Genomic DNA, 26,483 nt, shown 5'->3' on the forward strand with positions numbered 1-26,483 from the left:
ATTGTTGTGGGTCTGGAGTCACATGTAGGCCAGACCAGGTAAGGACAGCATGTTTCCTTCCCTACAGGACATTAGTGATGGATATTTTAGGACAACTGACAATGGTTTCATGGTCATCGTTAGACTTTTAATTCCAGATTTCACTGAATTCAAATTGCACCATCTGCTGTGGTGGGATTTGAACCCAGAGCATTACCCTGGGTCTCTGGATTATTAGTCCAGTGTCAGTACCACTATGCCACTGCCTCCCTGGCCCAATAAAGGATAAGGCAGGTTATAAATATTCCTGGATACAAAATGTTCAGGAAAAATAAAGAAATAAAGAAAAGAGGTTGTACATTGATTTAAGAGAATGTTACAGCACTGGAGAAATGTCTGAGAGGGGTCAAGAGCAGAATCAATTTAGTTTGAGCTGAGAAATGATATCTGTATCATTATGCTGCTGGATGTATTAGTTGGAAAGATATAGAAGAACACATTTGCAAGCAAATTACAGAGATGTAGAAGAAGTATCGAAGGATTCTAATGGGGCGCTTCAATTATCCTAATATTGATTAGGATAGTAATAGTGTATACGGCAGAGAAGGTAAAGAGATTCCAAAATGCCTTGGAGGCAGCAGGATCTGGTTAAAGTTCTGGTGAATTATGATCCTTAGAATGTTGACAGTGGAATATTTGGCAATGATAATGTTGAATGTCAAAAGGAGACCAATTCTTTCTTGTTGGAGATGGTCATTTACAAGCATTTGTGTGGCACAAATGTTACTTGTCACTTCTCAGCCCAAACCTGAATGTTGTCCAGGTCTTACAGGCCTACCTTCCAGGTAGGCATGAGCTGCTTAAGTATCTGATGAATTGCAAATGGAACTGAACACTGTGCATCAGCGAACATCTGATCTTATGATGGAAGCAATGCCATTGATGAAGCAGCTGAAGATGGTTGGGTCTAGGACACTACTCGAGGAACATAGACATAGAATTTTACAGTGCAGGAGGTGGCCATTCAGCCCATCGAGTCTGCACCAACCATGATCCCACCCAGGCCCTATCCCCATAACCCCATGCAATTACCCTAGCTAGTCCCCCTGAGACTAAGGGGCAATTTAGCATGGCCAATCCACCTAGCCCCCACATCTTTGGACTGTGAGAGGAAACCGGAGCACCTGGAGGAAACCCATGCAGACACAGGGAGAATGTGCAAATAAACTCCACACAGACAGTGATCCAAGCCGGGAATCAAACCCAATGGTGCTGTGAGGCAGCAGTGCTAACCACTGTGCACCGTGCCACCCATACTCCTGAAGTGATGTCCTGGAGCTGAGATGATTGGCTTCCAGCAAAACACAACCATTTTCCTTTATACTGGGTATGTCTCCAAACAGCGGGATGTATCCCCCTCTCCCATTCCAATTTGCTAGGAATCCTTGATACCACACACATAAATGCTGCCTTGATATCAAGAACAGTCACTTTCTCCTCACATCTTGAATTCAACTCTTTGGACATGTTTCGACTAAGGCTGTAATAAGGCCAGGAGCTGAGTGACATTGCCAGGATCCGAACAGAGCAGGTTATTGTAATGTAAGTGCTGTTTGATAGCACTGTCGATGATAGAAAGTAGACTGGCAATTGAAGGGTTAATTTTATTCTGCTTTTATATACGGGACAAACCTGGGCAATTTGCTTGATTGTCAAGTAGCTGACAGGGTACTGGAACAGCTTGGCTAATGGTGCAGATAGTTCTGGAGCACAAGCCTTCAGCACCACAACCAGGATGTGTCAGGGCCCATAGCCTTGGCTGATTCTTGAGATCACACGGAGAGAATTGAATTACCTAAGGACTGGTATCTGTGATGCTGGAAACATCTGAAGGAGGCTCAGATAAATCAAGCACTCAGCGCTTCTGGCTGAAGATGGTTGCAAACGCTTCAATCTTTTCTTTTGTGTCATTGAGGATGGAGTGCCTGTGGAGCCTCTTCCTCTTTACCTGTAAGTAACCTGAATTTCAGGATGGGATTTTCAAACCATGCTCGCCCCGAAACCAGAAAATCCCACCCGAGGTTAATGGACCTTTCCATAGCGCCTCTCGTCCGCTACGATTCCTGTGGTGGCAAAACGTGAAAATACATCCAAAAATCTTTGAACATGACTTTTAAAAATGATATGAGCCACTTACTACTTTCATAGAAACATAGAAACTAGAAGTAGGAGCAGCCATTCGGCCTTTCACACCTACTCCACCATTCATCTGGATCATGGCGGATCATCAAATTCAATATCCTGATCCCCACTTCCTCCCCATATCTCTTTAGCTCCAAGAGCTATATCTAATCTCTTCCTGAAATCACGCAATGTTTTGGCTTCAACTGCTTTCTGTGGGAGAGCATTCCACCATTTGAATGTAATTTGAAGAGCCTTTCCTCCCCAGCATAATCAGTGGAAACTCACATTGTCCACGTGGGGATCATAGAATCCCTACAGTGCAGAAGGAGGCCATTTGGCCCATTGAGTCTGCACCGACCACAATCCCAACCAAGCCCGTGACCCCACATATTTACCCTGCTAATCCCCTGATACTAGGGTCAATTTAGCATGGCCAATCCGCCTAACCTGCACATCTTTGGACTGTGGGAGGAAACCGGAGCACCCGGAGGAAACCCACACAGACACGGGGAGAATGTGCAAACTCCACACAGACAGTGACCCGAGGCCGGAATTGAACCTGGGTCCCTGGCGCTGTGAGGCAGTAGGTGCCACTGTGCCACCCTGGATTTGACCAGTTTTGTGGACATTGGCGACATCCATCTTGAACCAACATAAAAGCTTGTGGAAAACATAGTGTTTTTGGCTGTAACTAAAGTTTAAAATTTCCCAATTGTCTGGTTTGACCGTTTCTGTCCAGATTGCACTGATATTATTGGTGTAAACGGTTGACGAAGGAAGGACCGTGGATGTCATCTATATGGATTTCAGTAAGGCATTTGACAAAGTCCCTCATGGCAGGTTAATTAAGAAGGTTAAGCTCATGGGATACAAGGAGAGGTGGCTAGATGGGTAGAAAACTGGCTTGGCCACAGGAGACAGAGGGTAGCAGTCGAAGGGTCTTTTTCCGGCTGGAGGTCTGTGACCAGTGGTGTTCCGCAGGGCTCTGTACTGGGACCTCTGCTATTTGTGATATATATAAATGATTTGGAAGAAGGTGTAACTGGTGTTATCAGCAAGTTTGCGGATGACACGAAGATGGCTGGACTTGCGGATAGCGATTATCATTGTCGGACAATACAGCAGGATATAGATAGGCTGGAAAATTGGGCGGAGAAATGGCAGATGGAATTTAATCCGGATAAATGCGAAGTGATGCATCTTGGAAGAACTAATGTAGGGGGGAGTTATACAATAAATGGCAGAGCCATCAAGAGTATAGAAACACAGAGGGACCTAGGTGTGCAAGTCCACAAATCCTTGAAGGTGGCAGCACAGGTGGAGAAGGTGGTGAAGAAGGCATATGGTATGCTTGCCTTTATAGGACGAGGTATAGAGTATAAAAGCTGGAGTCTGATGTTGCAGCTGTATAGAACGCTGGTTAGGCCACATTTGGAATACTGCATCCAGTTCTGGTCGCCGCACTATCAGAAGGACGTGGATGTTTTAGAGAGAGTGCAGAGAAGGTTTACCAGGATGTTGCCTGGTATGGAGGGTCTTAGCTATGAGGGGAGATTGGGTCAACTGGGCTTGTTCTCCCTGGAAAGACGGAGAATGAGGGGAGACCTAATAGAGGTGTACAAAATTATGAAGGGTATAGATAGGGTGAACAGTGGGAAGCTTTTTCCCAGGTCGGAGGTGACGATCACGAGGGGTCACGGGCTCAAGGTGAGAGGGGCAAGGTATAACTCAGATATCAGAGGGACGTTTTTTACACAGAGAGTGGTGGGGGCCTGGAATGCGTGCCAAGTAGGGTAGTGGAGGCAGACACGCTGGCATCGTTTAAGACTTACCTGGATAGTCACATGAGCAGTCTGGGAATGGAGGGATACAAACGAATGGTCTAGTTGGATCAAGGAGCAGCACAGGCTAGGAGGGCCGAAGGGCCTGTTCCCTGAGCTGTACTGTTCTTTTTTCTTTGTTAAAGGAAACTCTGGTACTACCTTTATGACAGCTGGTCTGTTAAAACTGAAAAGCTGATGTGTAGTAATCATATTTCATGGAGCATATTCTGAATTGGTGTTATTTGTCTGTCAAAACTGGAGAGGGACTAAAAGCATTTCTATAAACTCTATTCTGAAAAAGCAATTTGCCACAATGTTGCTACACATTTCTGAACAAAAGCAAATATGTAAACTAAACAGTCAGACAATCCTATAGAATAAAATGTCAAATTTGGCAGAGAAGTTTCAACAACATTTACCATCATGGATAAATAGAATGACATCTGCTCACCTCTGGGTGGTTGTTGTGTACATATATTTTCTTGCTGTTGCATCTCGCGCACTTTCACTTGTTGCATCATCTAAAGTCTATGATACAATATAGATACTGCACATTTTACAATATAAAAGACAAAGATTAAAAACTGCATAATTAATTGTAGATTGACATTCAAACACAAAATGAAACGACACATTAAAGTATCTGTGTTCCAATACTGTATTGACTTGTCATACCTGAACTGAAGGATCCATATTGAAGTTAAAGTTATGGGTTTTGAGGGAATCTGGAATTGAGTGTGGTGATGGTGTCACTCTGACAGGACTTGTCCAACCTAAAAAATATATTTATTTTGCTTCAATCAGTAATTCTCCACTGAATGTGTTGCTACTGCATTCAGTTCTCCATCTCTACGTTCTGGCATTGATGGAAGCAGAGAAGCGTTAAACAGAGAAGTTAATTGAGAATAGAAGCTATTGAAAGCTACTTGCCGATCAAATCGTTAAAAAATGATTCACAACCATTAACCAGCACATTAATATTCCTGCTAAGGGAACATGGAACCAGAAACCATCATCCCAATCATCACACTCTTTGACAGGCTACATGCAATTTACTCTGTTATGGAAGCGGCTTAACCATCTGAGAGGTTCATTATAACCAATCCCCGATTCCCAAGCGTAATCAAATAAAACTCCACAATATTCACAAATCCACTATTTAACCCTGCATCCTGCAATCAATTAAATCTGTTTGCATCTTCTCCTCTCAGCCCCACCCCTGGCCTGAGCAAAATTGTTACTGCTTATGCTTATCAATGGAACCCATTCTGGATAAGTGAAACACTCAGCAAGTCAAACAGCACCCTGTGGAGACAGAGTTAACGTTGCAGATCAATCATCTTTCATCAGTATGGCAAGATATTGAAAGAAACAGATTTTAAGCCAGCAGAGCTGTGGAAAAGGGGTCAGAAAAGGAATAAAAGGGTATGAGACAGGATAGAGGGCATGAGTGATTAAACTGCAGAAGTGAAGATGGTGCAAGGCAAAATAATATAGAATCATAGAATCACTACAGGTCGGAAGGAGGTCATTCGGCCCATTGAGTCTGTACCAACCACAATCCCACCCAGGCCCTATTCCCATAGCCCCACACATTTACCCTGCTAATTCCCCTGACACTAGGGGCAATTTAGCCTGGTCAACCAACCTAACCCGCACATCTTTGGATTGTGAGGGTAAACCGGAGCACCAAGAGGAAACCCACACAGACATGGGGAGAATGTGCAAACGCCACACAGACAGTGACCCAAGCCGGGAATTGAACCCAAGTCCCTGGAGCTGTGTGGCAGCAGTGCTAACCACTGTGCCACCGTGCTGCCCATGATAATAAGACAAGTACAGAAACATAGATGTAAATGGCTACAACAGAACAACATGGCAAAGGTAAGTAAGGAAAAACTGGGAAAGTGAAGACATGATGGATGGGACAACTAGACTTCAGGATTGTGGATCACCCCAGTGGCTCTAGAAGGGACCCCAATCCAAAATTCAAGCCAGGACTGGAAGTTTAAATATTTAAAGTTCAACAGTTACCAAGGGAGAAGTATTAAGAGTGCTGCCATTCATTTCAGTTCTATGTTCTATGTTTTGACTTGCATGCAATTCAGAGCAACCATGGTCAGACCATCAACAAAGTCATTTCTAAGAACATACTGAGAACAAAATGGGAGGAATTTCACTGAGGTTGAGTGTGTGGGTTTGGGTTCAGGTGAGAATTGAAATCCTGGGAAAACACAAGGGCTTTGGGAAACCAGCTGCAACCGGTTTTGGTTTGGGTTTAGAGTCTAAATGGGGTTTCTTTGGGTCTGTCTCTTACTCTAAGAATGATACCACAGACTATTATTTGTAAAAAACATTCTTGTGCAGAAAACAGTCTTTTCAGACAATGCCATACAGGAGGAGGAACATATGCAGGACAAGAGGAAAATTATACAGGTAATGTGCCACTAGCTGTGCATGTTGTTGCTTGGATGTCCTAAGGTTGACTCAGATTCCAACAGTCCACCATCTAAAAACAGCAAGTAAAAGCCATTTTTGTTCCCCCCAGATCAATGTTACTGTCACAGAGCAGCCTGCAAACAACCAAATCTCCCTTCACAGCTTCTCATTACTCAGCATCAAATCATGTCTTCCCATTCATTATCACATATCAGAAGTAGCCATTTACGAGGCAGCAAGGATAGGCAAGATAGAAGAGTGGGGTACAAAAAAATAATATTTATGTGGCTCACATATAAGACAGAAATTCACGCTATAGCATTCTGTCCTGCTGTCCAGCGAGGGCAGGGGTTCCCAATGAAGGGCACTCCACATGGGGGTCCTCCCCTATGTCATCAGGAGCTGGTGTGGAGGATGTGCATGCAGCGGTCCAGTGCAGTATATTTTCTGTGGCCTTGAGGCATCCGTGTTCCATATTTAAATAGGGGGTGGGGTCAGAGGTTGCAGCCCTGATTTAATTATTTCAAGGGCAAATTTTGATTGCACTTCAGTCTCATGTCACTGATCTTTGGTCACCCAGTATGGAGGACCTTGTGGTAAGCCTGCTCCAAGGCTTGATCAAGATGGCCATTAACGGGCACTGGATGGTCGAGGCTGCTGTCTTCCTCTCTTCCACAGCCAGGTGACTCTGGAGAGGAATCTTGTGGGGCCCTAGAGTATGCTTGAGGCCTTTCGTGACCAGTGGACATCATGGGGGGCTGAGTGCATCGTCAGCCCTGGAAATGAGATTTTATTGTGATTAGTAAAGTTTCCTTTGGAAGTTTTATTTTTGTAACAATGCTCCATCAGGACTGTCACCCATTATTCATTTATTTTTTATGATTTCTTCAAAAGAGCATATAAAGCAGGAACTTAACAATCCAGCAATGTGTAACCTACCCATTAGCAGACATGAATTTAACCTTCCCTTTTTCTCGTAATTCTATGAAGTGGAACCTCTGTGGCTTTAGCAGAGGTGGACGGTTCAGATCCCTGCTCTGACGATGCTCTTGACCGATATCTTCTGGGTTTAGGAGCCCTGTGGGCCTCGCCAAAGGCTGCTTCACCCCCAACTGTGCAGGGGTAGACTCGACCACTGACGCATGAGCCAGCATGTGGTATGTGCCTCGTGGGTGGGTGAGTTAGGGAGTTTTGGGGGGTAATATTCAGAAGTCGAAACTTTGTGTGCTGCCTCCATCTCTAATCCCCCTTTCAGCAGCAATCCTCACACTTTCCTCTTAGCAAAGAGCGGGAGAGTATTTGCTACAGAACCCTGGGGCACTGAGTGGCCAAGGCCAAGGTATCAGTCATTCTATTCAAGGTGATGCATAGTGTGTGAGTCATTGATGAATGCCTACAAGTTATTACCACATTTGAGGCCATTCTTTCCATAGGCATAGACATTACCTCAAAGGACTGTGACATAAGAAATAGAAGCATCTTGAAATAGCTGCTCCAGTTTCTCTGAAAGTGTGCACTGTGTGACTTGTATGCCTGCCAGTACATCGGACACCCTCTGCTACTGCTTCCAAAGTAGCCAGCTCATCAACAGCCCAAGAGATAAAGCATCTGTGTCCAACTGAGCAGAGCTTGGAATATTTTCCACGCAGACCCTCTACTGGTGTCCCTGTTTTCACCATCTGCTCATGCTCACTTGTGAGCATTAACTGCCAACCATTTTCCTTACTGGTCCCACTAAACTGAGCGGGTGCATGGTCTGCACCTGTCGTGTGATGGCGCATCTTGAGAGGGAATGAGTTCCTCTGAGGGGTCAATGGCAGTAGCCATGTGAAGGGCCTATGGGGGAATTAAAGGCATAAATGATTATCATCAATGGTGGCAAATTTGATGTTATCGCTATGCACACTATTATATTTCACACCCTGGTGAAATCAATCAACATGATTGAGTGGTGTACACCATGTGAAACATAGAAACATAGAAAACCTACAGCACAAAACAGGTCCTTCGGCCCCACAAGTTGTGCCGAACATATCCCTACCTTTTAGGCCTACCTATAACCCTCCATCCTATGAAGTCCCATGTACTCATCCAGGGTCTCTTAAAAGACCCTATTGAGTTTGCCTCCACCACCACTGATGGCAGCCGATTCCACTCGCCCACCACCCTCTGTGTGAAAAACGTCCCCCTAACATTTCCCCTGTACCTACCCCCCAGCAGCCTTGCATGGGGGACCTTATCGAACGCCTTGCTAAAATCCATATAAACCACATCTGCCGCTTTCCCTTCGTCAATGTGTTTAGTCACATTTTCGAAGAACTCCACCAGGCTCGTAAGGCACAATCTGCCTTTGACAAAGCCATGCTGAGTATTCTTGAGCATACTAAACCTCTCTAAATGCCCATAAATCCTGTCCCTCAGGATCTTCTCCATCAGCTTACCAACCACTGAGGTTAGACTCACCGGTCGGTAATTTCCTGGGCTATCCCTATTCCCCTTCTTGAAAATAGGAACCACATCCGCAATCCTCCAATCCTCCGGCACCTCTCCCATCTCCATTGATGACGCAAAGATCATCACCAGAGGCTCTGCAATCTCTTCCCTCGCCTCTCACAGTAACCCGGAAGTCCCATCCAGACCCGGCGACTTATCTATCTTGATGCCATTCAAAGATTCCAGCACAACCTCTTTCTTAAAGTCCACATACTCAATCTTTTCAGTCCACCGCACGCCCGCAGTACATCCACCCAGGTCCTGCTCCTCTGTGAAAACCGAGGCAAAATACTCATTAAGCACCTCTGCCATTTCTACTGGTTCCGTACCGACTTTCCCGCGTTCACCTTTTATAGGCCCTATTCCTTCACGTCTCATCCTTTTACTCTTCACATATTTATAGAACGCCTTAGGGTTTTCCTTAATCCTACCTGCCAAGGCCTTCACGTGACCCCTTCTGGCTCTCCTAATTTCCTTCTTTAGTCCCTTCCTACAAGCCGTATACTCATCTAGATCCCTATCTTCGCCAAGCTCTCTGAACCTTTTGTACGCTTTACTTTTCTTCTCAACTAGGTCCTGCACAGCTTTCATGCACCACGGTTCCTTTAACCTACCAACTCCTCCCTGTCTGCTCGGAACATTGTCCTGTAGAACTCTAGACAGACATTCCTTGAAAAACTGCCACCTCTCTTCAGTACATTTCCCCGAGAATACCTCCTTCCAATTTACTCCTCTAATTTTCTGCCTTATATCTTCATGTGGCTAAAAGAGTTTTCATTCTGCCACCAGGAAGCTGCAACTGCCTCAGCTCCCCTTCTCCAACATACAGGCATGCTGAGACTCCACTGATTTCTAACGCCTTCACCTCTGCACTTGGTAGCTGTGAGATATGGAGAAGATCCATCTCAGGTTAGTGCTCGCCCTAGTCATCTGTGCTCTCTTCTCCTGTAAGGAGGGAAAAAAAGACCACTGATTGAGAGTGATGGTGTGAGTTGAATGAACATATGGAAAGTATTTGCTGAGAGTGACTATGATGGAAAGGATGACAATGAAGACCAATGGTAGACAAACAGGTGAGGATGTGAGAAAGTGCACAGATAGAGAATGATGGGCATATTTCCATTGTAAGTAGGGTTAAGGAGTAATGTGCAGGTTAGAGATATTGGATTGAGGAGTGTTACAGAAATTTCAAACAATCAGGGATTTAAGACACTAATAAATTTACTAGCACTAAGTGAAATGACTCCAGATCAGACTTACAGACTAACAGGGGTACAGTCTGCATTAAGACACATATAATCACAGGAAGGGATTTAAACAAGTAAGAGATTTGAACAAGTATTTCTGATCTAAAAGTGTATTTTGGATTTTAAAATGTATTTCAGGTGTATTTTTAAAATGGTCTGTGCATTTTAGCCAACAGCAAGCTGCCTGACAGCATGATGGGATGAAGACTTAGTGAGACGAACCACATTCTTTGGAACAATGAAACCACAGAATGTTTATATTTTTATCAGCGTAAGTTACGGACAGTATGGGTTCCCAAAGTCATAGTATCAATTTGCACTGATAAAACAGTGCTTCTTAGACATGGGAATATAAACTATCTGACTTGCTGACTTGACTATTGACGTAATTGAGGGCTGGTGAGAACAGCACTTTTGAACTCCATAGCTAAGCGACAGGGATTGCTAAGCAACAGGGGGAAGAAGCATCTGGATTCTACAGACCAATGAAATCCCATGATGTCGAGGGTAGAATATAATTGGCTAAGGCATATGACAACTGTTAATAATGATTGATTTATACTAGTGATGACTCGTTCATCACTAACAAGAAGGCAGGAAAAGTGAACTTGAAAAATGTATAATTGTCCTGTCTGATGCATTGTAAGTTCAGAATGGTATTGGAATGCTCAAGGCCTTCTCTTCAGAGAGGTGTTGGTCTGCCCAATGCTATCTCTCCCAGCGATCGTTGGTCAAATAAAGATACGTCTTTAACCAGGATACTGACTTTGCGAGTCTTTGTATTAGCTGAAGTTTCAGCATTATTTAGTCTCTGAAAAAAAACCCAACAAGGAGGTTGAGGTGATATGCACAGGATGCAACTTAATGCACCATTAATCTCAACTTTTCTGCCCTGCTTGGGCCTTTGAACTTCAGGAATATAGCATCGCACCTCTGCTGGTGACCAGCTCCACTCCAACCAACCATGCCAACTTTCCCCCATCACCAGAGAACAGTGTATCACCCTGGCTCCTCACAGCTCCCAGAAGCACGTCCAGGGAGGCATCACTGAACCAAGGCACGGCACAGCCTTTGACATCTCATTCACCTCATTTCTTCTCTTTGGCTCCCAAATCCAAACTCATTCAAATTGCACATTTGGAGTGTCCCTTTGAATTCTGAAGTTGAAGCTGTGCCATGGGAGTTGTCATTACTTCCACTGACACTAATTGGTCAGGAATCCTGGACATTTCGTGGTAATGTAGTGACTGAGTTAAAATGCCGCTGACAAATGCACTGCACTGACTTCTGGGTTTTCCTCAAAATACTGGAGCACCTCGTTCCCAACATGTCGTGATCTTAAAATTCAGCCTTATGTGTGTTAAAAGTGGCTTTGATTCCTGTGTGTGCAATGAAAGGCTGTTTCTGCTGCAGTTAGAATGAGAATGCCTCTTTGCAGATTAGCATCAACAGTGCTTTTGTTTCCTTGCTTAACTGTTTCTCTTTTGTACATTCTTGCAAATTAGTGAGACAAATGCAAATTTTGGAAAATGATAGCCAACTATTCTAAATATTTGATGACTGGGTTTTTTGTTTTCCCAACCTTCAAGTTACAAAGAATAGCGGAAGTCACATTGAGACATGTTCCTCACAAAGCAAATGTATTTTTGTTGAAGTTTTACAATAACTTGACTGGATAGGGTGGTGTTAAAAATGAATGAAAAGAGTAACATGATATTCCCTGTTGAGCATTTTGTGTTACTTCATTCTCAGTTGCCTGGTCCCTGTTGTTCAATTCTGTGGAGCTAGTTTTATGGTGAACATCCTGGCACTACAAATTCACCTCCAGAATTCAACATGGATTCAATCTGTGATTTCCCCACTCACCCCATCTCCACAGCCCTCCCATTTCTTTTTGAGATGCTGGTGGGCTTTCAGAATATTGTCGACACTGGTGCCCCGCAAGGCTGTGTCCTCAGCCCCTTACTATACTCCTTATACACCAATGTCTGTGTGGCCAAATTCTGCTTAACTCCATTTCAAGTTTGTTGATGACGCCACCGTAGTGGGCTGGATCTCAAACAATGACGAGACGGAGTACAGGAAAGAGATAGAGAATCTGGTGAAATGGTGTGACAACAATAATCTCTCCCTCAATGTCAGCAAAACAAAGGAGATAGTCATCGACTTCAGAAAAAGTAGAGGAGAACATGCCCCTGTCTCTATCAACGGTGATGAAATGGAAATGGTCGACAGCTTCATGTTTTTAGGTGTCCAGATCACCAACATGGACCTCCATGCTGACGCTATAGTTAAGAAAGCCCACCAATGCCTCTACTTTTTCAGGAGGCTAGAGTTGTAGTTCTCACTACAACTCTCACCAATTTTTACAGATGCACCATAGAAAACATTATTTCCGGTTGTATCACAGCCTGTTCTGACCAAGACCGCAAGAACCTACAAAGGGTTGTGAACGTAGGTCAGTCCATCACGCAAACCAGCCTCCCATTCACTGATTCCGTCTACACTTCCTGCTGTCTTGGAAAAGCAGGCAGCATAATCAAGGACCCCACGCACCCCGGACATTCTCTTTTCCACCTTGTTTCATTGGGAAAAAGATACAAAAGTCTACGATCATGTACCAACCGACTCAAGAACACCTTCTTCCCTGCTGCCATCAGACTTTTGAATGGACCTACCATCTAAGCTGATCTTTCTCTATACCCTAGCTATGATACTAATGATACATTCTACACCCCCTCCTTTCTTTCTCCCCTATGTACTCTATGAACGGTATGTTTTGCCTGTATAGCATGCAAGAAACAATACTTTTCACAGTATCCCAATACATGTGACAATAATAAATTAAACCAAAATATCAAACTGGAACTGTGGCAAAGGTACTTTCACAATATTTTTAGGGGGTAGTTCCAGAACTTTGCCTCAGGGACAATGAAGGAATAACGATATATGTCAAAGTCGGATTGGTGTATGACTTGGGAGGGGAACATGGATGTAATAGGGCTCTTATCCATCCAGGTGGGGGGAGATCATGTTTTGGGAGGTTCTGCTGAAGAAATCTTGGCGACTTGCTACAGTGATTCCTGTCGATAGTACACACTGCAGCCACAGCATGCCCGTGGTGGAGTGAGTGGATGTTTAAATTAGTGGATATAATATTGATCAGGCGGGGCTACTTTTTCTGGATGGTGCCACATTTCTTGAGTGTTGTCGCGCTGAGCCCATCCAGGCAAATGGAGAATATTCTATTCCAGCCCTGATTTATACCCCGAAATGGTGAGAGAATCTAGGGAGTCAGAAGGTGAATCACTCTTCACAGAATAGCCTTGGACCTACTATAATAGCTATTTATCTGGCTAGTCTAGTTGAGGTTCTGCATGACTGTTGATAGTAAATGACACTAAATAGTGATACTGGTCGGGGGGGTTAGAGGCACATCGGAGTGGGGGTGGGGGGGGGCGGGGGGGGGGGGGGGCAGGGACAGGGTGGTGAGTGTTTTAGAGTAAAAAAGTGATACATTACTGAAGCACTCCCAAACTGAAAAACCCTCATTTCTGTTGAGCCAGTGGTGACAGAGTCCCACCTTTACTCTTGCTTTCCCTGGATGAAGCCATAACAATAAAGGGGCCAAAACACTTGGTGCAGACAGAATTTCTCCTTTTCTGCCTCCAGAAAGAGCGGCCTCATTTGTCCTAAGTTAAAGATGTAGAAATAAAGACTTCCAGATGCAATTAACTGTGCATGATACTGAACTCATTTTTTTTAACCAAAACCCTCACAATATATAAACAAAAACAAAATATTGCAAGTATGAACACTAATGTTGTCCCATTGTTTAAGAAGGGGAACAGAGACTTCCCCGGGAATTATAGACCGGTGAGTCTCACTTCTGTTGTCGGCAAGATGTTGGAAAAAATTATAAGGGATAGGATTTATAGTTATTTGGAGAGTAATGAATTGATAGGTGATAGTCAGCATGGTTTTGTGGCAGGTAGGTCGTGCCTTACTAACCTTATTGAGTTTTTTGAGAAAGTGACCAAGGAGGTGGATGGGGGCAAGGCAGTGGACGTGGTATATATGGATTTTAGTAAGGCGTTTGATAAGGTTCACCATGGTAGGCTTCTGCAGAAAATGCAGATGTATGGGATTGGGGGTGATCTAGGAAATTGGATCAGGAATTGGCTAGCGGATAGGAAACAGAGGGTGGTGGTTGATAGTAAATATTCATCATGGAGTGCGGTTACAAGTGGTGTACCTCAGGGATCTGTTTTGGGGCCACTGCTGTTTGTAATATTTATTAATGATCTGGATGAGGGTATAGTTGGGTGGATTAGCAAATTTGCTGATGACACCAAAGTCGGTGGTGTGGTAGACAGTGAGGAAGGGTGTCGTAGTTTGCAGGAAGACTTAGACAGGTTGCAAAGTTGGGCCGAGAGGTGGCGGATGGAGTTTAATGCGGAGAAGTGTGAGGTAATTCACTTTGGTAGGAATAACAGATGTGTTGAGTATAGGGCTAACGGGAGGACTTTGAATAGTGTGGAGGAGCAGAGGGATCTAGGTGTATGTGTGCATAGATCCCTGAAAGTTGGGAATCAAGTAGATAAGGTTGTTAAGAAGGCATATGGTGTCTTGGCGTTTATTGGTAGGGGGATTGAATTTAGGAGTCGTAGCGTTATGTTGCAACTGTACACAACTCTGGTGCGGCCGCACTTGGAGTACTGTGTGCAGTTCTGGTCCCCACATTACAGGAAGGATGTGGAGGCTTTGGAGAGGGTGCAGAGGAGGTTTACCAGGATGTTGCCTGGTATGGAGGGGAGATCCTATGAGGAGAGGCTGAGGGATTTGGGATTGTTTTCGCTGGAAAGGCGGCGGCTAAGAGGGGATCTTATTGAAACATATAAGATGATTAGAGGTTTAGATAGGGTGGATAGTGATAGCCTTTTTCCTCTGATGGAGAAATCCAGCACGAGGGGGCATGGCTTTAAATTGAGGGGGGGTAGTTATAGAACCGATGTCAGGGGTAGGTTCTTTACCCAGAGGGTGGTGAGGGATTGGAATGCCCTGCCAGCATCAGTAGTAAATGCGCCTAGTTTGGGGGCGTTTAAGAGATCCGTAGATAGGTTCATGGACGAAAAGAAATTGGTTTAGGTTGGAGGGTCACAGTTTTTTTTTTTTAACTGGTCGGTGCAACATCGTGGGCCGAAGGGCCTGTTCTGCGCTGTAATGTTCTATGTTCTATGTTCTAATGTGGGGAACATGCAGTATCACCAGGTTCAATGGTTCAAGATTCACAGTGACTGAGACAATGGTCATTCATGAAGATAAACACTACCCACATTTCACATACAAGACACTGCCCTCACCATACTGCTTCAGCCTTCACAAGGCCCTGCTCTTCACCCCTCCCCCCCCCCCCCCCCCCCCCCGCCGCCCCGCATAAAGCTCTCGCCTCCAGTAACAGCTTCCAGCCCTGGCACTAACTCCTGTTACCCAGATCTCAGCGTCCAGCCTCAATCTAATTTTCACCATTTAGTCCCATCCCCATCCTGAACACCTGCTTGCCCCTTTCCGTTACCCAGTCCCCATTATCAAGTCCCTGCCCCACCCCCATTTTCCAGTCCCTGTCCTTGACTCAAAATTCAGTCCCCCCCCCTGTCACCATTATCAGTCCTTCCCCATCTCCATTATCCAGTCCTTCCCCATTACCCAGTTCCGGTTATCAAGTCCCTGCACCACCTCCCTGTCCTTGTCTCAATCTCCAATTCCTCCCTGTCACTATTTTCCAGTCTCTCGCCCACATTTATTATCCAGACTCTTCCCATCCCCACTGCCCAGTCCTTGTCCTATCTCCATTATCCAGTCCCTTCCCATCCTAATTATCCAGTCCATCTCCACTATCCAGTCCCTCATCATCTCCATTATCCAGTCTATCCCCATCCTCATTATCCAGTCCATCTCCACTATCCACAGGGGTGGCACGGTAGCACAGTGGTTAGCACTGCTGCTTCACAGCTCCAGGGACCTGGGTTCGATTCCCGGCTTGGGTCACTGTGTGGAGTTTGCACATTCTCCTCGTGTCTGCGTGGGTTTCCTCCGGATGCTCCGGTTTCCTCCCACAGTCCAAAGATGTGCAGGTTAGGTTAATTGGCCATGCTAAAAATTGCCCTTAGTGTCCTGAGATGCGTAGGTTAGAGGGATTAGTGGGTAAAATATGTAGGGATATGAGAGAAGGGCCTGGGTGGGATTGTGGTCGGTGCAGACTTGATGGGCTGAATGGCCTCTTTCTGTACTGTAAGGTTTCTATGATTTCTATCCAGTCCCTCATCATCTCCATTATCCAGTCTATCCCCATCTCCATTATCCAGTCTATCCCCATCCTCATTATCCAGTCCATTTCCACTATCCAGTCCCTCATCATCCCCATTATCCAATCCATCCCCATTATCCAGACCCTCCCCACTCTCCCGTCCCTCCCAATCCCCATTATCCAGTCCCTCTCCAGCCCCACTCTGTACCTCCCACCCTGGCTCGGATGGCTGCCGCAGACACGGATTTGGAGTTCCAGCGGCCGCTGTGCCTCTGCTGCTGGAAGTCGAAGGGGATGGCGGTGTGAGCTCTGCACTCGCCGCCGGGCTCTCGGTAAAAGGCCAGGTTGGGGATCCTCTTGGTGCCGCTCTCGGCGCTCTGGCCCGGGCTCATGAAGCCGGTGCTGATGTCCAGAGGCTGCACCTCATGTCGGTGCGGGGCCAGCGGGTAAAACGCGTCCGGAGCCCAGGAGTTGGGGCTCCAGCGGGCGAACGCGGGGTTGTCCTGCTCCTGGAAACTGGTGAAGAAGTGCCGGTCCTCGGGTCCCCGCACATAGGGAATGACCGTCTGACCCATGGCCGCCGGCCGGGCCAGGCTGACAGCGGGAGCCATGAGCGCAGCTTGCCCCCTTTTCAAAGTTCAGGGTCCGGCCACTCACACCGATCCGAGCCGCTCTCTCTGCTCCCCCAGCCGGAGCCCAGGAGCAGAGTCCAGCAGCCGGGGCCAGGAGTCGCGTCCTGTCGCTGCTCGGCAACCGAGATCATAGAGGCCGGAGCCGAGATCATAAAGGAGCCGGGATCATGGGGGAATGAATGAGCCTCCAGCCGACACTGGCAAGGTGAAGGAGACACTAGAAAGGACAGCGTCTCCAGGGTAACACACAGCACCAGAGGAACCTGAACCTGAACCATCTGACTCAACACTCAGGATGCTCTCCACCTACTGAAATCCTCAGGCAGCTCTTGGCAAGGGCCAGGAGTAAGGGTGACCAGAGGTACTGCTAGAATATGACCAGTTACACCGTACACATATTCCCCACCACAAAATACTGGCTAACTTCCACTGTCTGTTTGGCCACTGAAAATGTTCCCACTTCTAATGTAGCCGTGCTTACTCTAACTGCTTACTTTTTTCATCCTGTATTAGCTGGCATTTGGCAACAGAGCCATGGGGGGGGGGGGGGGCACAACAGCTACCTAGAGCTACTTGGCAACACCATGGTGCATAACACAACTCAATGAAGTATGTAGATGCACTTCAATTACATCTCATCAAATGGTTGTATAGTCAGTTGGACATTGGGAACTTAAGCAGTATTCTCTGAAATCCACTTACGGTAGACATGGAAGTCCACCCAACCGCGCTTGCCTCAAGACCGGAAAATCCTGCCCGAGGTCAATAGACTTTTGCATGGTCCTGTCCCTCCCGCTACGATTCCCATGGCAGACGGGCCGGGAAAATTCCACCCTGGGTATTTTTGTGCATGTTTCTCAGTCCGGGAGCAGCCTATGGCTTCATGCAGCAAAACCTGGACATTTGGTTAGGTTGATAATTGGCAAGTAAGATTCATGGTACATGTGCCAGGCAATGACCATTCCCAACAAATAATCTAACCACCCTCCTCCCCTTTGATATTAAATGACGTTACCTTTGCTGAATCCCCCACCATTAATATTCTGGGGGTTAGTGTGTTGACCATAAACATAATTGGATCAGCCAAATAAATACTGTGACTACAAGAGTAAGTCAAACATTTGGGGCCTGATTTTACCATTTTCATTCTAAGTGCTGAATCTGGGCGCAATTCAGATCCGACTTGGAAGTCTGCTTTCAGGCGCCCCCATATGCACTTAGCTTGAAAAAAAAACACGAGTCTGAATCGCGGGGCTTAGCGTGCCCAAAACGATCGGAGCTCTGAACTGTGCATGTGCAGCTAGAAAAAAATTTGAAAAACCACGCCCATGTCAGATCGTTCCCGGGCCGCAGAAACCGGAGAAAGCTGCCCGGGAGCGAAAAGCGGGAGCGATGGCCCCCACCGACATCACTGTCCCCCTTATCCACCCATCCCCCCGCTACCCAGACCAATCGCAACCCCCTGCCCCCTTCCCCCCCCACCGATCACCTGCAGAGTGGCAGCAGACCCCCCTGTCCCCCCCATTTCTCCCCCCCCCACCAGAGATACACCTTACCCACCTCCCTCCTTCCCGCCACCCCCAGAGAACAATCTGGCCTCACTCCCTCTCCCCACTCCCCCAGAGAATGATCTGGCCTCACTCCCCCTCCCCCCCCCCCCACCCCTGCCACAGAGAATGATCTGGCCTCACTCCCCCGCCCCCCCCCCCCCCAACAGGTACATCTAACCCGCCTCCTCCTCCCTCCTCACCCCCCCCCACCAGAGAATGATCTGGCCCGCCTTCCTGCCCCCAGAACCAGACAACGATCGGCCCTCCCCCCCACCCCCCCCCCCCCCCCCCGCCAACCAGACAATGATCGGGTCCTCCCGCCTCCCTTCCCTCCACCACCCCCGATCTGAGTCAGAGAGCCATTGGAAGCTTACCTCTTCAGCAGCTGGAGCGCCCGAAACAGACTTTTATTCAGCAGGTTCATTTCGGCGCGATTCCGGATTGACGAACGTGGTGGTAAAGGGGGAAATGCCGATAACGTTGGGCGGGCAGTTCATTAATTCAATTTAAATGTATGCAAGTGCATTTAAATCGCCGTTGCACCTGTTTCGGGCGCGAATCAGATCACGGCCATTCCCGGGTCTCGGTAAAGTGGCCATCTGCGTGGACATGGGCGCGGATCGCGTTAATGGCCTTACACCCGATTTTACCACGTTTTCAATGATAAAATCGGGCCCTGGGTGTTCTGCAGTGAGTAACTCACCTCCTGACTCCCCAAAGTCTGTCCACCATCTACCATTCAGGAGTGTGATGGAATACTGTCCACTGCCCTGCATGCATACAGCTCTAACAACACCCAAGAAGCTTGACACCTTCCAGGGCAAAGCAGCCCACTTGATCAGCTCCAAATTCATCATCTTAAATATTCACTCGTTCCAGCTTTGCTGCATAGTAGTGGCAGCAGTATGTACTGTCTACAAGATGTACTGCAGCAATTTGCCAACGCTGCTTTGACAATACCTTCCAAACTATCAACATCTACAAACCAGAAGGATAAGGACAACAGAACATGGGAATATACGTCACACTATCCTGACTTGGAATCATATTTGCTGTTTCTTTACTGTTGCTGGGTCAAAACAACTCTTTTCCGACAGTAAGTATAGCTCCTAGGGGAGAGGGACGTGGCCGGCAGTGAGGGAGAGGGGTAGATGGCATGGAAGGGATGGATTGGCCTGGTAGTGAGGAGGGGGGGACAACATGAGGAGGAAAGCATAGGCATGGAGGGGGAGGAAATGGGAAGGGATGACATAGGAGGGGGGGAATGATAAGAGTTGATATGGGAGGGATGAAAGAAATGGAAGGGTAGGCATGAGAGCCATAGAACCCCTACAGTACAGAAGGAGACCATTTGGCCCATCGTGTCTGTACCGACTCTCCAAAGGAGCATCTTACACAGGTCTACCCCCCCCCCCCCCCCATCCCCGTAATCCCACGTATTTATCATGGCTAATCCATCTAACCCACACATCTTTGGACACTAAGGGGCAAATTAGTATGGCCAATCCACCTAACCTGTACATCATTGGACTGTGGGAAGAAACTGGAGGACCCGGAGAAAACCCGCGCACACACGGGGTGAACATGCAAACTCCACACGGACAGTCACAAAAGGCTGGAATTGAAAGGATGGGATGGGTTTAAAGAAGTACTGTTGGAATAAAAATCGTCATTTCATCTCAAATATTTTATGGGCATTTGCTTGTCTTTTATTAAAATATTGGTTAGATTTTAATTTGAACAATTCTTAAAGATATTTAAAATGTTGCAGATAGACCCAATGTATTATGTAATACAGTATTAATGTAGCAAAAAGGACATTAAAGCAGTTTTCAGGAGATTATTATGAATGAAAGACTGATAATATTTAGTCACACGTTGTATTTGTAGCCATTCTGTAATTAAGCAGACAGGTAAATAATCTCACCAGAAATTACCCATTGACAGTTTATACCAGAGTTACGGGATTTAAGCCACAAGCAGTTTGAATAACACCAAATTCTTAAACACATTGTCAAGTGTTATCATTCCTGTGAAAATCAATGAGCCAAAAGAATCACATCTTACTGAATGACCCCAACAAGGAGCCAATGGACAAGGTTTCACTTTTTACAGCTTTCACTTTAACAATCAAACCAAGCTCAACATAGTCTTAATCAACAGGCAAATCAAGATCCATATGTATGATCAATTTCACATTTATGAGCAAATCCAATGAAGCTGGAGTTTGTGGATTTACTAGGCAGCCCATTCAGCATACATGACAACAATTTCAGCCACAAAGTTCTTCAAAGTTCTGGGCTGGAAATTTCCTGTCCCGCCCATCACAGGGATCGTAGCAGGTGAGACAGAAAATTCAGTGAATTGTTTAAAAGTCTGTTGAGCTCGGGCAGGAATTTCCGATCTTGGGGTGCACGCAGCTGGAAAATCCCACCCCGATCTTCCTCAGGCAATGTTCCAGTTCCTTGTCTTCAAAGATTTCGCAATCAATCCTCATCCAACAGCCATTCTCATCAATCCAAGTCCGTACGTGCAATCGTCAACAAAATGGCACATAAAGAACAGTACAGCACAGGAAACAGGCCCTTCGGCCCTCCAAAACATCTCTCCAGAACTTCCTCAGCTCTGCTTATGACAGTCTTTATGGCATGGCTGCACAAGTTACACCCTTATCTGAAGCCACAGTGACAACCCTACGTTCCCTGTACTCAAGTTTGGTCAGTCAATTACTTAAAGTAACAGAACTGTAGCAACCTTATGTTTGCCTTTTGGCAACCCCCGGAGCCAACCTTCATTGCCTTCAGCCTGTCCTGTGCTGCATCACTGGGCCCAGATGTGAGCTCAGATATATCCATGTCTTTGTAGGTTTCAACTGGCTTCAGTTTACCTAGAAACCTGAAGTTCAGTTTCTCTAAAAACCTGATTATTCACTTTCCTGTTCAGTTGGGATCTTACTCAAAAAATATGAGCTCTGAAACCAGGGTCAGTGCACTTAACAGAACATTCAACAGCTGTCCACGGGGGTGGTGCCAGAGGACTGGAGAGTGGCGAATGTTGTTCCTCTGTTTAAGAAAGGGAATAGAAATGACCCTGGTAATTATAGGCCGGTTAGTCTTACTTCGGTGGTCGGTAAGTTGATGGAAAAGGTCCTTAGGGATAGGATTTACGACCATTTAGAAAGATACAGATTAATCCGGGATAGTCAGCACGGATTTGTGAAGGGCAAGTCTTGCCTCACAAATTTGATAGAATTATTTGAGGAGGTAACTAAGTGTGTAGATGAAGGTAGTGCAGTTGATGTCATAAACATGGATTTTAGTAAGGCATTTGATAAAGTCCCCCATGGTCGGCTTATGAAGAAAGTAAGGATGTGTGGGATAGAGGGAAGTTTGGCCGATTGGATAGGTAACTGGCTATCTAACAGAAGACAGAGGGTGGTGGTGGATGGAAAATTTTCGGACTGGAAACCGGTTACCAGCAGAGTGCCACAAGGATCAGTGCTTGGTCCTCTGCTATTTGTAATTTTTATAAATGACTTGGAGGAGGGGGCTGAAGGGTGGATCAGTAAATTTGCTGATGACACCAAGATTGGTGGAGTAGTGGATAAGTGGAGGGCTGTTGTAGGCTGCAAAGAGATATAGATAGGATGCAGAGCTGGGCTGAAAAATGGCAAATGGAGTTTAACCCTGACAAATGCGAGGTGATTCATTTTGGTAGGACAAATTTAAATGTGGATTACAGGGTCAAAGGTAGGGTTCTGAAGAATGTGGAGGAACAGAGAGATCTTGGGGTTCATATCCATAGATCTCTGAAGGTTGCCACTCAAGTGGATAGAGCCGTGAAGAAGGCCTATAGTGTGTTGGCGTTCATTAACAGGGGGTTTGAGTTTAAGAGCCGTGGGGTTATGCTGCAACTGTACAGGACCTTGGTGAGACCGCATTTGGAATATTGTGTGCAGTTCTGGTCACCTCACTACAAGAAGGATGTGGAGACACTGGAAAAAGTGCAGAGGAGATTTACCAGGATGCTGCCTGGTTTGGAGGGTAGGTCTTATGAGGAAAGGTTGAGGGAACTTGGGCTTTTCTCTTTGGAGCGGAGGAGGTTGAGAGGAGACTTGATAGAGGTTTATAAGATGATGAGGGGGATAGATAGAGTGAACGTTCAAAGACTATTTCCTCGGGTGAATGGAGCGGTAACTAGGGGGCATAACTATAGTGTTCATGGTGGGAGATATAGGAAGGATGTCCGAGGTAGGTTTTTTACTCAGAGAGTGGTTGGGGTGTGGAACGGACTGCCTGCAGGGATAGTGGAGTCAGAAACTTTAGGAACATTTAAGAAGCTATTGGATAGGCACATGGAGTACTTCGGGATGATAGGGAGGAAATAACTTGATCTGGGTTTCAGACAAAGCTCGGCACAACATCGTGGGCCGAAGGGCCTGTTTTGTGCTGTACTGTTCTATGTTCTATGTTCTAACTGTTCAGACAACAGTTTGCACATGCTTCCCACTGTTCCCACAAACTGTGGATTTCTTCATACAATGCAGTGGTTAACCTTGGAAGATGTATTATTCGAACATAAATGCAATTCTGAGAAATAGTAACTTATTAATGTTACAATTCTTTAGGAATAGTCTTCCCTTGCACACATTGTCAAATAAATGATCTTTTAACCCACTTCTTCTATGCCTGAGGCTTCTGCTTAACAATAATACAATGAATACTCCTGTGCATTTTAAACAACAAATCCCCAGGTTATTTTTCTTGTCTAATAGAAAAGAACTGTAGCGCATAACTTAAATTAATCAGAGTTCCAACTCTGCAAGTACAAATGTTTGAAACTCACATGGCTGGAAGTTAAAAATGTGAATACACGAGACAATATTAAGCATTCAATTAATGATGCTGAGAAACCCTCAAAGTTTCACAGAACAATAAAATTCCATGTGGTATATGACATCTTGAATTTTGCCAAATTATGTTTGGATCAGGTTTTTATAATCTTGGATAAAATGGGCGACAGATAATTAGATTCACAGCACAATTGGCATTAGAGGCAGAAAATGAATTGTGGAATTCAGAAAACCCAAGGATCACTAAGATAAGATATAAACACGCTTCCTGAGATCGATTATGTGGGATTTGAATGACATGCAACCTAAAGCAGAAACAATGTAAGGGAGGTTGAAATGGCACAAATGCCTACTTTGTAAGGCATCTCCCTATAAAGCAATGTGCTAATTATTCCTCTTACCTCACTGAGGGTGTACACAAGCATCTGTTTCTTGGATTATGTGGAAACAAAGAGGCATTTTGGGGTTCAGGTTATTAAAAGCCATGCATCAAGTGGATAATGTTATTCAAAATGTTCATTTTCACTGGGCTTTACGGCATAAGATTTGGATTCTAAAGTATGAGAAATGAATATGGAACTTTATTAAGATCACAGTTGGAGTACTGTGGACGGTTTTAGGCTCCATCTTACTCGGAAGCTATTGAGGCAGCAAAGGTTCAGCACAAATCCACTCAGATGCTGCTTCGGATGCAGAAGTGCAAATACGAATAATGACTTGAAAAACCATGACCCGTTTTCATTAAAATATAAGATTTTAAGGGATGATCTGATCAAATGCTTGAATATTTTGAACGTTTAGAACAGAGAAAAGAAAGACTAGATCAAATTCTCATAGTGTTGGCTAGTCTCCGGAGGTCCTTAAAATGGCGGTGAGAACCAATTCTGGGATTGCCACCCCCATTCCTAGTAATGGCAACTTTCCTGATCTGACTGGGTCCATTCCAAGGCTAAGGATCTCAAAGCATGCCCACCTACCCCAACCTCCATCCCCTCTTAATCTTGTCCAAATAAACATACAAATATTATAAAAACAAATAGAAAAGAATAAAATATTATAAACTCCTAAAGATTTCAATCAAAGCAAATACTCCCCTATTGCCTGTCTAAACAGATCCTCTCTGAGCTATTTCATGAGTCTTGGAGCTCAGTCAATCATTAATAATGAGGCTATCTGGAGAAATAGCTGTCTCGCCATCTGTTTCTATTGAATCTGTTCACAGATGATTTCTTTATGAATGCTTGGCTGAAATCTTAGATACCATCAGGGGTCTGTTGAGGCAGGTGGAAGCAGAGTGTGTGCTTTAATTTGACATCTTCATAAGGTTATAATGCATTATTCTTTCTTTGATCTTTTATTCAATGTTTGTATGTTTATGCAGACAATATTAAGAAGTGTGAAGGGAAGTAAAGATTGTGCTATTGATACCATAATGGCTATGTATGACCATTACCATTGGGTGTAAGAGCAGTAGTTTTTCAAAAGAGATTCTTGAATGAGTGTTTTTCATGAGCATTTTAAGAATTGCCACTTATTATTTAGCTCATTGGTTCTTTACATGATGTTAGGCAGTCCCTCAAAAGTTGAGGATGACTTACTTTCACACTTAAAATGAGTTCCCAAGGGACTGAGAAGTCCAATGCATGGCGTACAGTCTCTGCCATAGGTGGGGCAGACAATGGTTGGAGGAACAGATGAGTGGGGTTGTCACCCTGCTCCTTTCAAGCGTTGGTGTTCAACTACTTCCCAGATGCTTTTCCTTCACTTCAGGTGGTCTTGGGCCAGGGATTCTCAGTTGTCGGTGGGCATATTGCCATTTTTCAAGGAGACTTTGAGGGTGTCCTTGAAGCATTTCCTCTGCCCTCGCTTGAAAGTCTGAGTATAGCACTTGTTTTGGGAGTCTCATGTCAGGCATGTGGAAGAAATGGCCTGCCCAGCAGAGCTGATTGAGCATGGGCAATGCTTTGATGCAAGGTCTGTTGGTCTGAGCGAGAACACTGACATTGGTGCATCTATCCTGCCAATGAATTTGCAGGATCTTGTGGACGCAGCACTGGTGGTATTTCTCCAGGGTTTTGAGGTGCCTGCTGTACATAGTTCATGTCTCTGAGCCTATACGATTTGATTTATTATTGTCACATGTATTGGTATACAGTGAAAAGTATTGTTTCTTGCGCATGAGACAAAACATACCGTACATAGGGAAGGAGAGAGTGCAGAATGTAGTGTTACTGTCATAGCTAGGCTGTAGAGAAAAATCAACTTAATACAAGGTAGGTCCATTCAAAAGTCTGATGGCAGCAGGGAAGAAGCTGTTTTTGAGTCAGTTGGTTCATGACCACAGACTTTTGTATCTTTTTCCTGATGGAAGAAAATGGAAGACAGTACATCCGGGACACATGGGGTCCTTGATTATGCTGGCTGCTTTTCCGAGGCAGCGGGAAGGGTAGACAGTGTCAATGGATGGGAGGCTGGTTTGAGTGATGGACTGGGCTTTGTTCATGACCCTTTGTAGTTTATTGCAGTCTTGGACAGAGCAGGAGCCATTACAAGCTGTGATACAACCAGAAAGAATGCTTTCTATGGTGCATCTATAGAAGTTGGTGAGAGTTGTAGTAGATGTGCCAAATTCCCTTAGTCTTCTGAGAAAGTAAAGGCATTGGTGGGCTTTTTTAACTATAGCATTGGCATGGAGGGACCAGGACAGGTTGTTGGTGATCTGAACACCTTCAAACTTGAAGCTCTTGATAATTTCTACTTCATCCCCATTGATGTAGACAGGGGCATGTCCTCTACTATGCTTCCTGAAATCGATGACTATCTCCAACCAAAAGAGAAAATGCTGGAAAATCTCAGCAGGTCTGGCAGCATCTGTAAGGAGAGAAAAGAGCTGGCATTTCGAGTCCAGATGACCCTTTGTCAAAGTCATGTCAAAGCTAAAGTCAAAGATGACTATCTCCTTCGTTTTGTTGACATT

At 45.4% G+C, this 26,483-nt stretch overlaps 1 protein-coding gene across 1 annotated transcript in view; it reads right to left on the reverse strand.

Moving 5' to 3' along the window:
* Positions 1-18,515, reverse strand: part of spmip7 (sperm microtubule inner protein 7) — a 44,111-nt gene extending 25,596 nt beyond the window's left edge. The window contains exons 1-3 of the mRNA XM_078227806.1: positions 16,681-18,515; positions 4,662-4,759; positions 4,438-4,514 (exon numbers count right to left, since the gene is read on the reverse strand). Of these exons, the coding sequence (XP_078083932.1) occupies positions 4,438-4,514; positions 4,662-4,759; positions 16,681-17,083 (578 nt within the window). The 5' untranslated portion in view covers positions 17,084-18,515. The remainder of the gene's footprint in view (positions 1-4,437; positions 4,515-4,661; positions 4,760-16,680) is intronic.
* Positions 18,516-26,483: the final 7,968 nt, after the last annotated feature.

Source organism: Mustelus asterias, chromosome 2, assembly GCF_964213995.1.
Source record: "Mustelus asterias chromosome 2, sMusAst1.hap1.1, whole genome shotgun sequence".
Classification (NCBI taxonomy): Eukaryota; Metazoa; Chordata; class Chondrichthyes; order Carcharhiniformes; family Triakidae; genus Mustelus; species Mustelus asterias.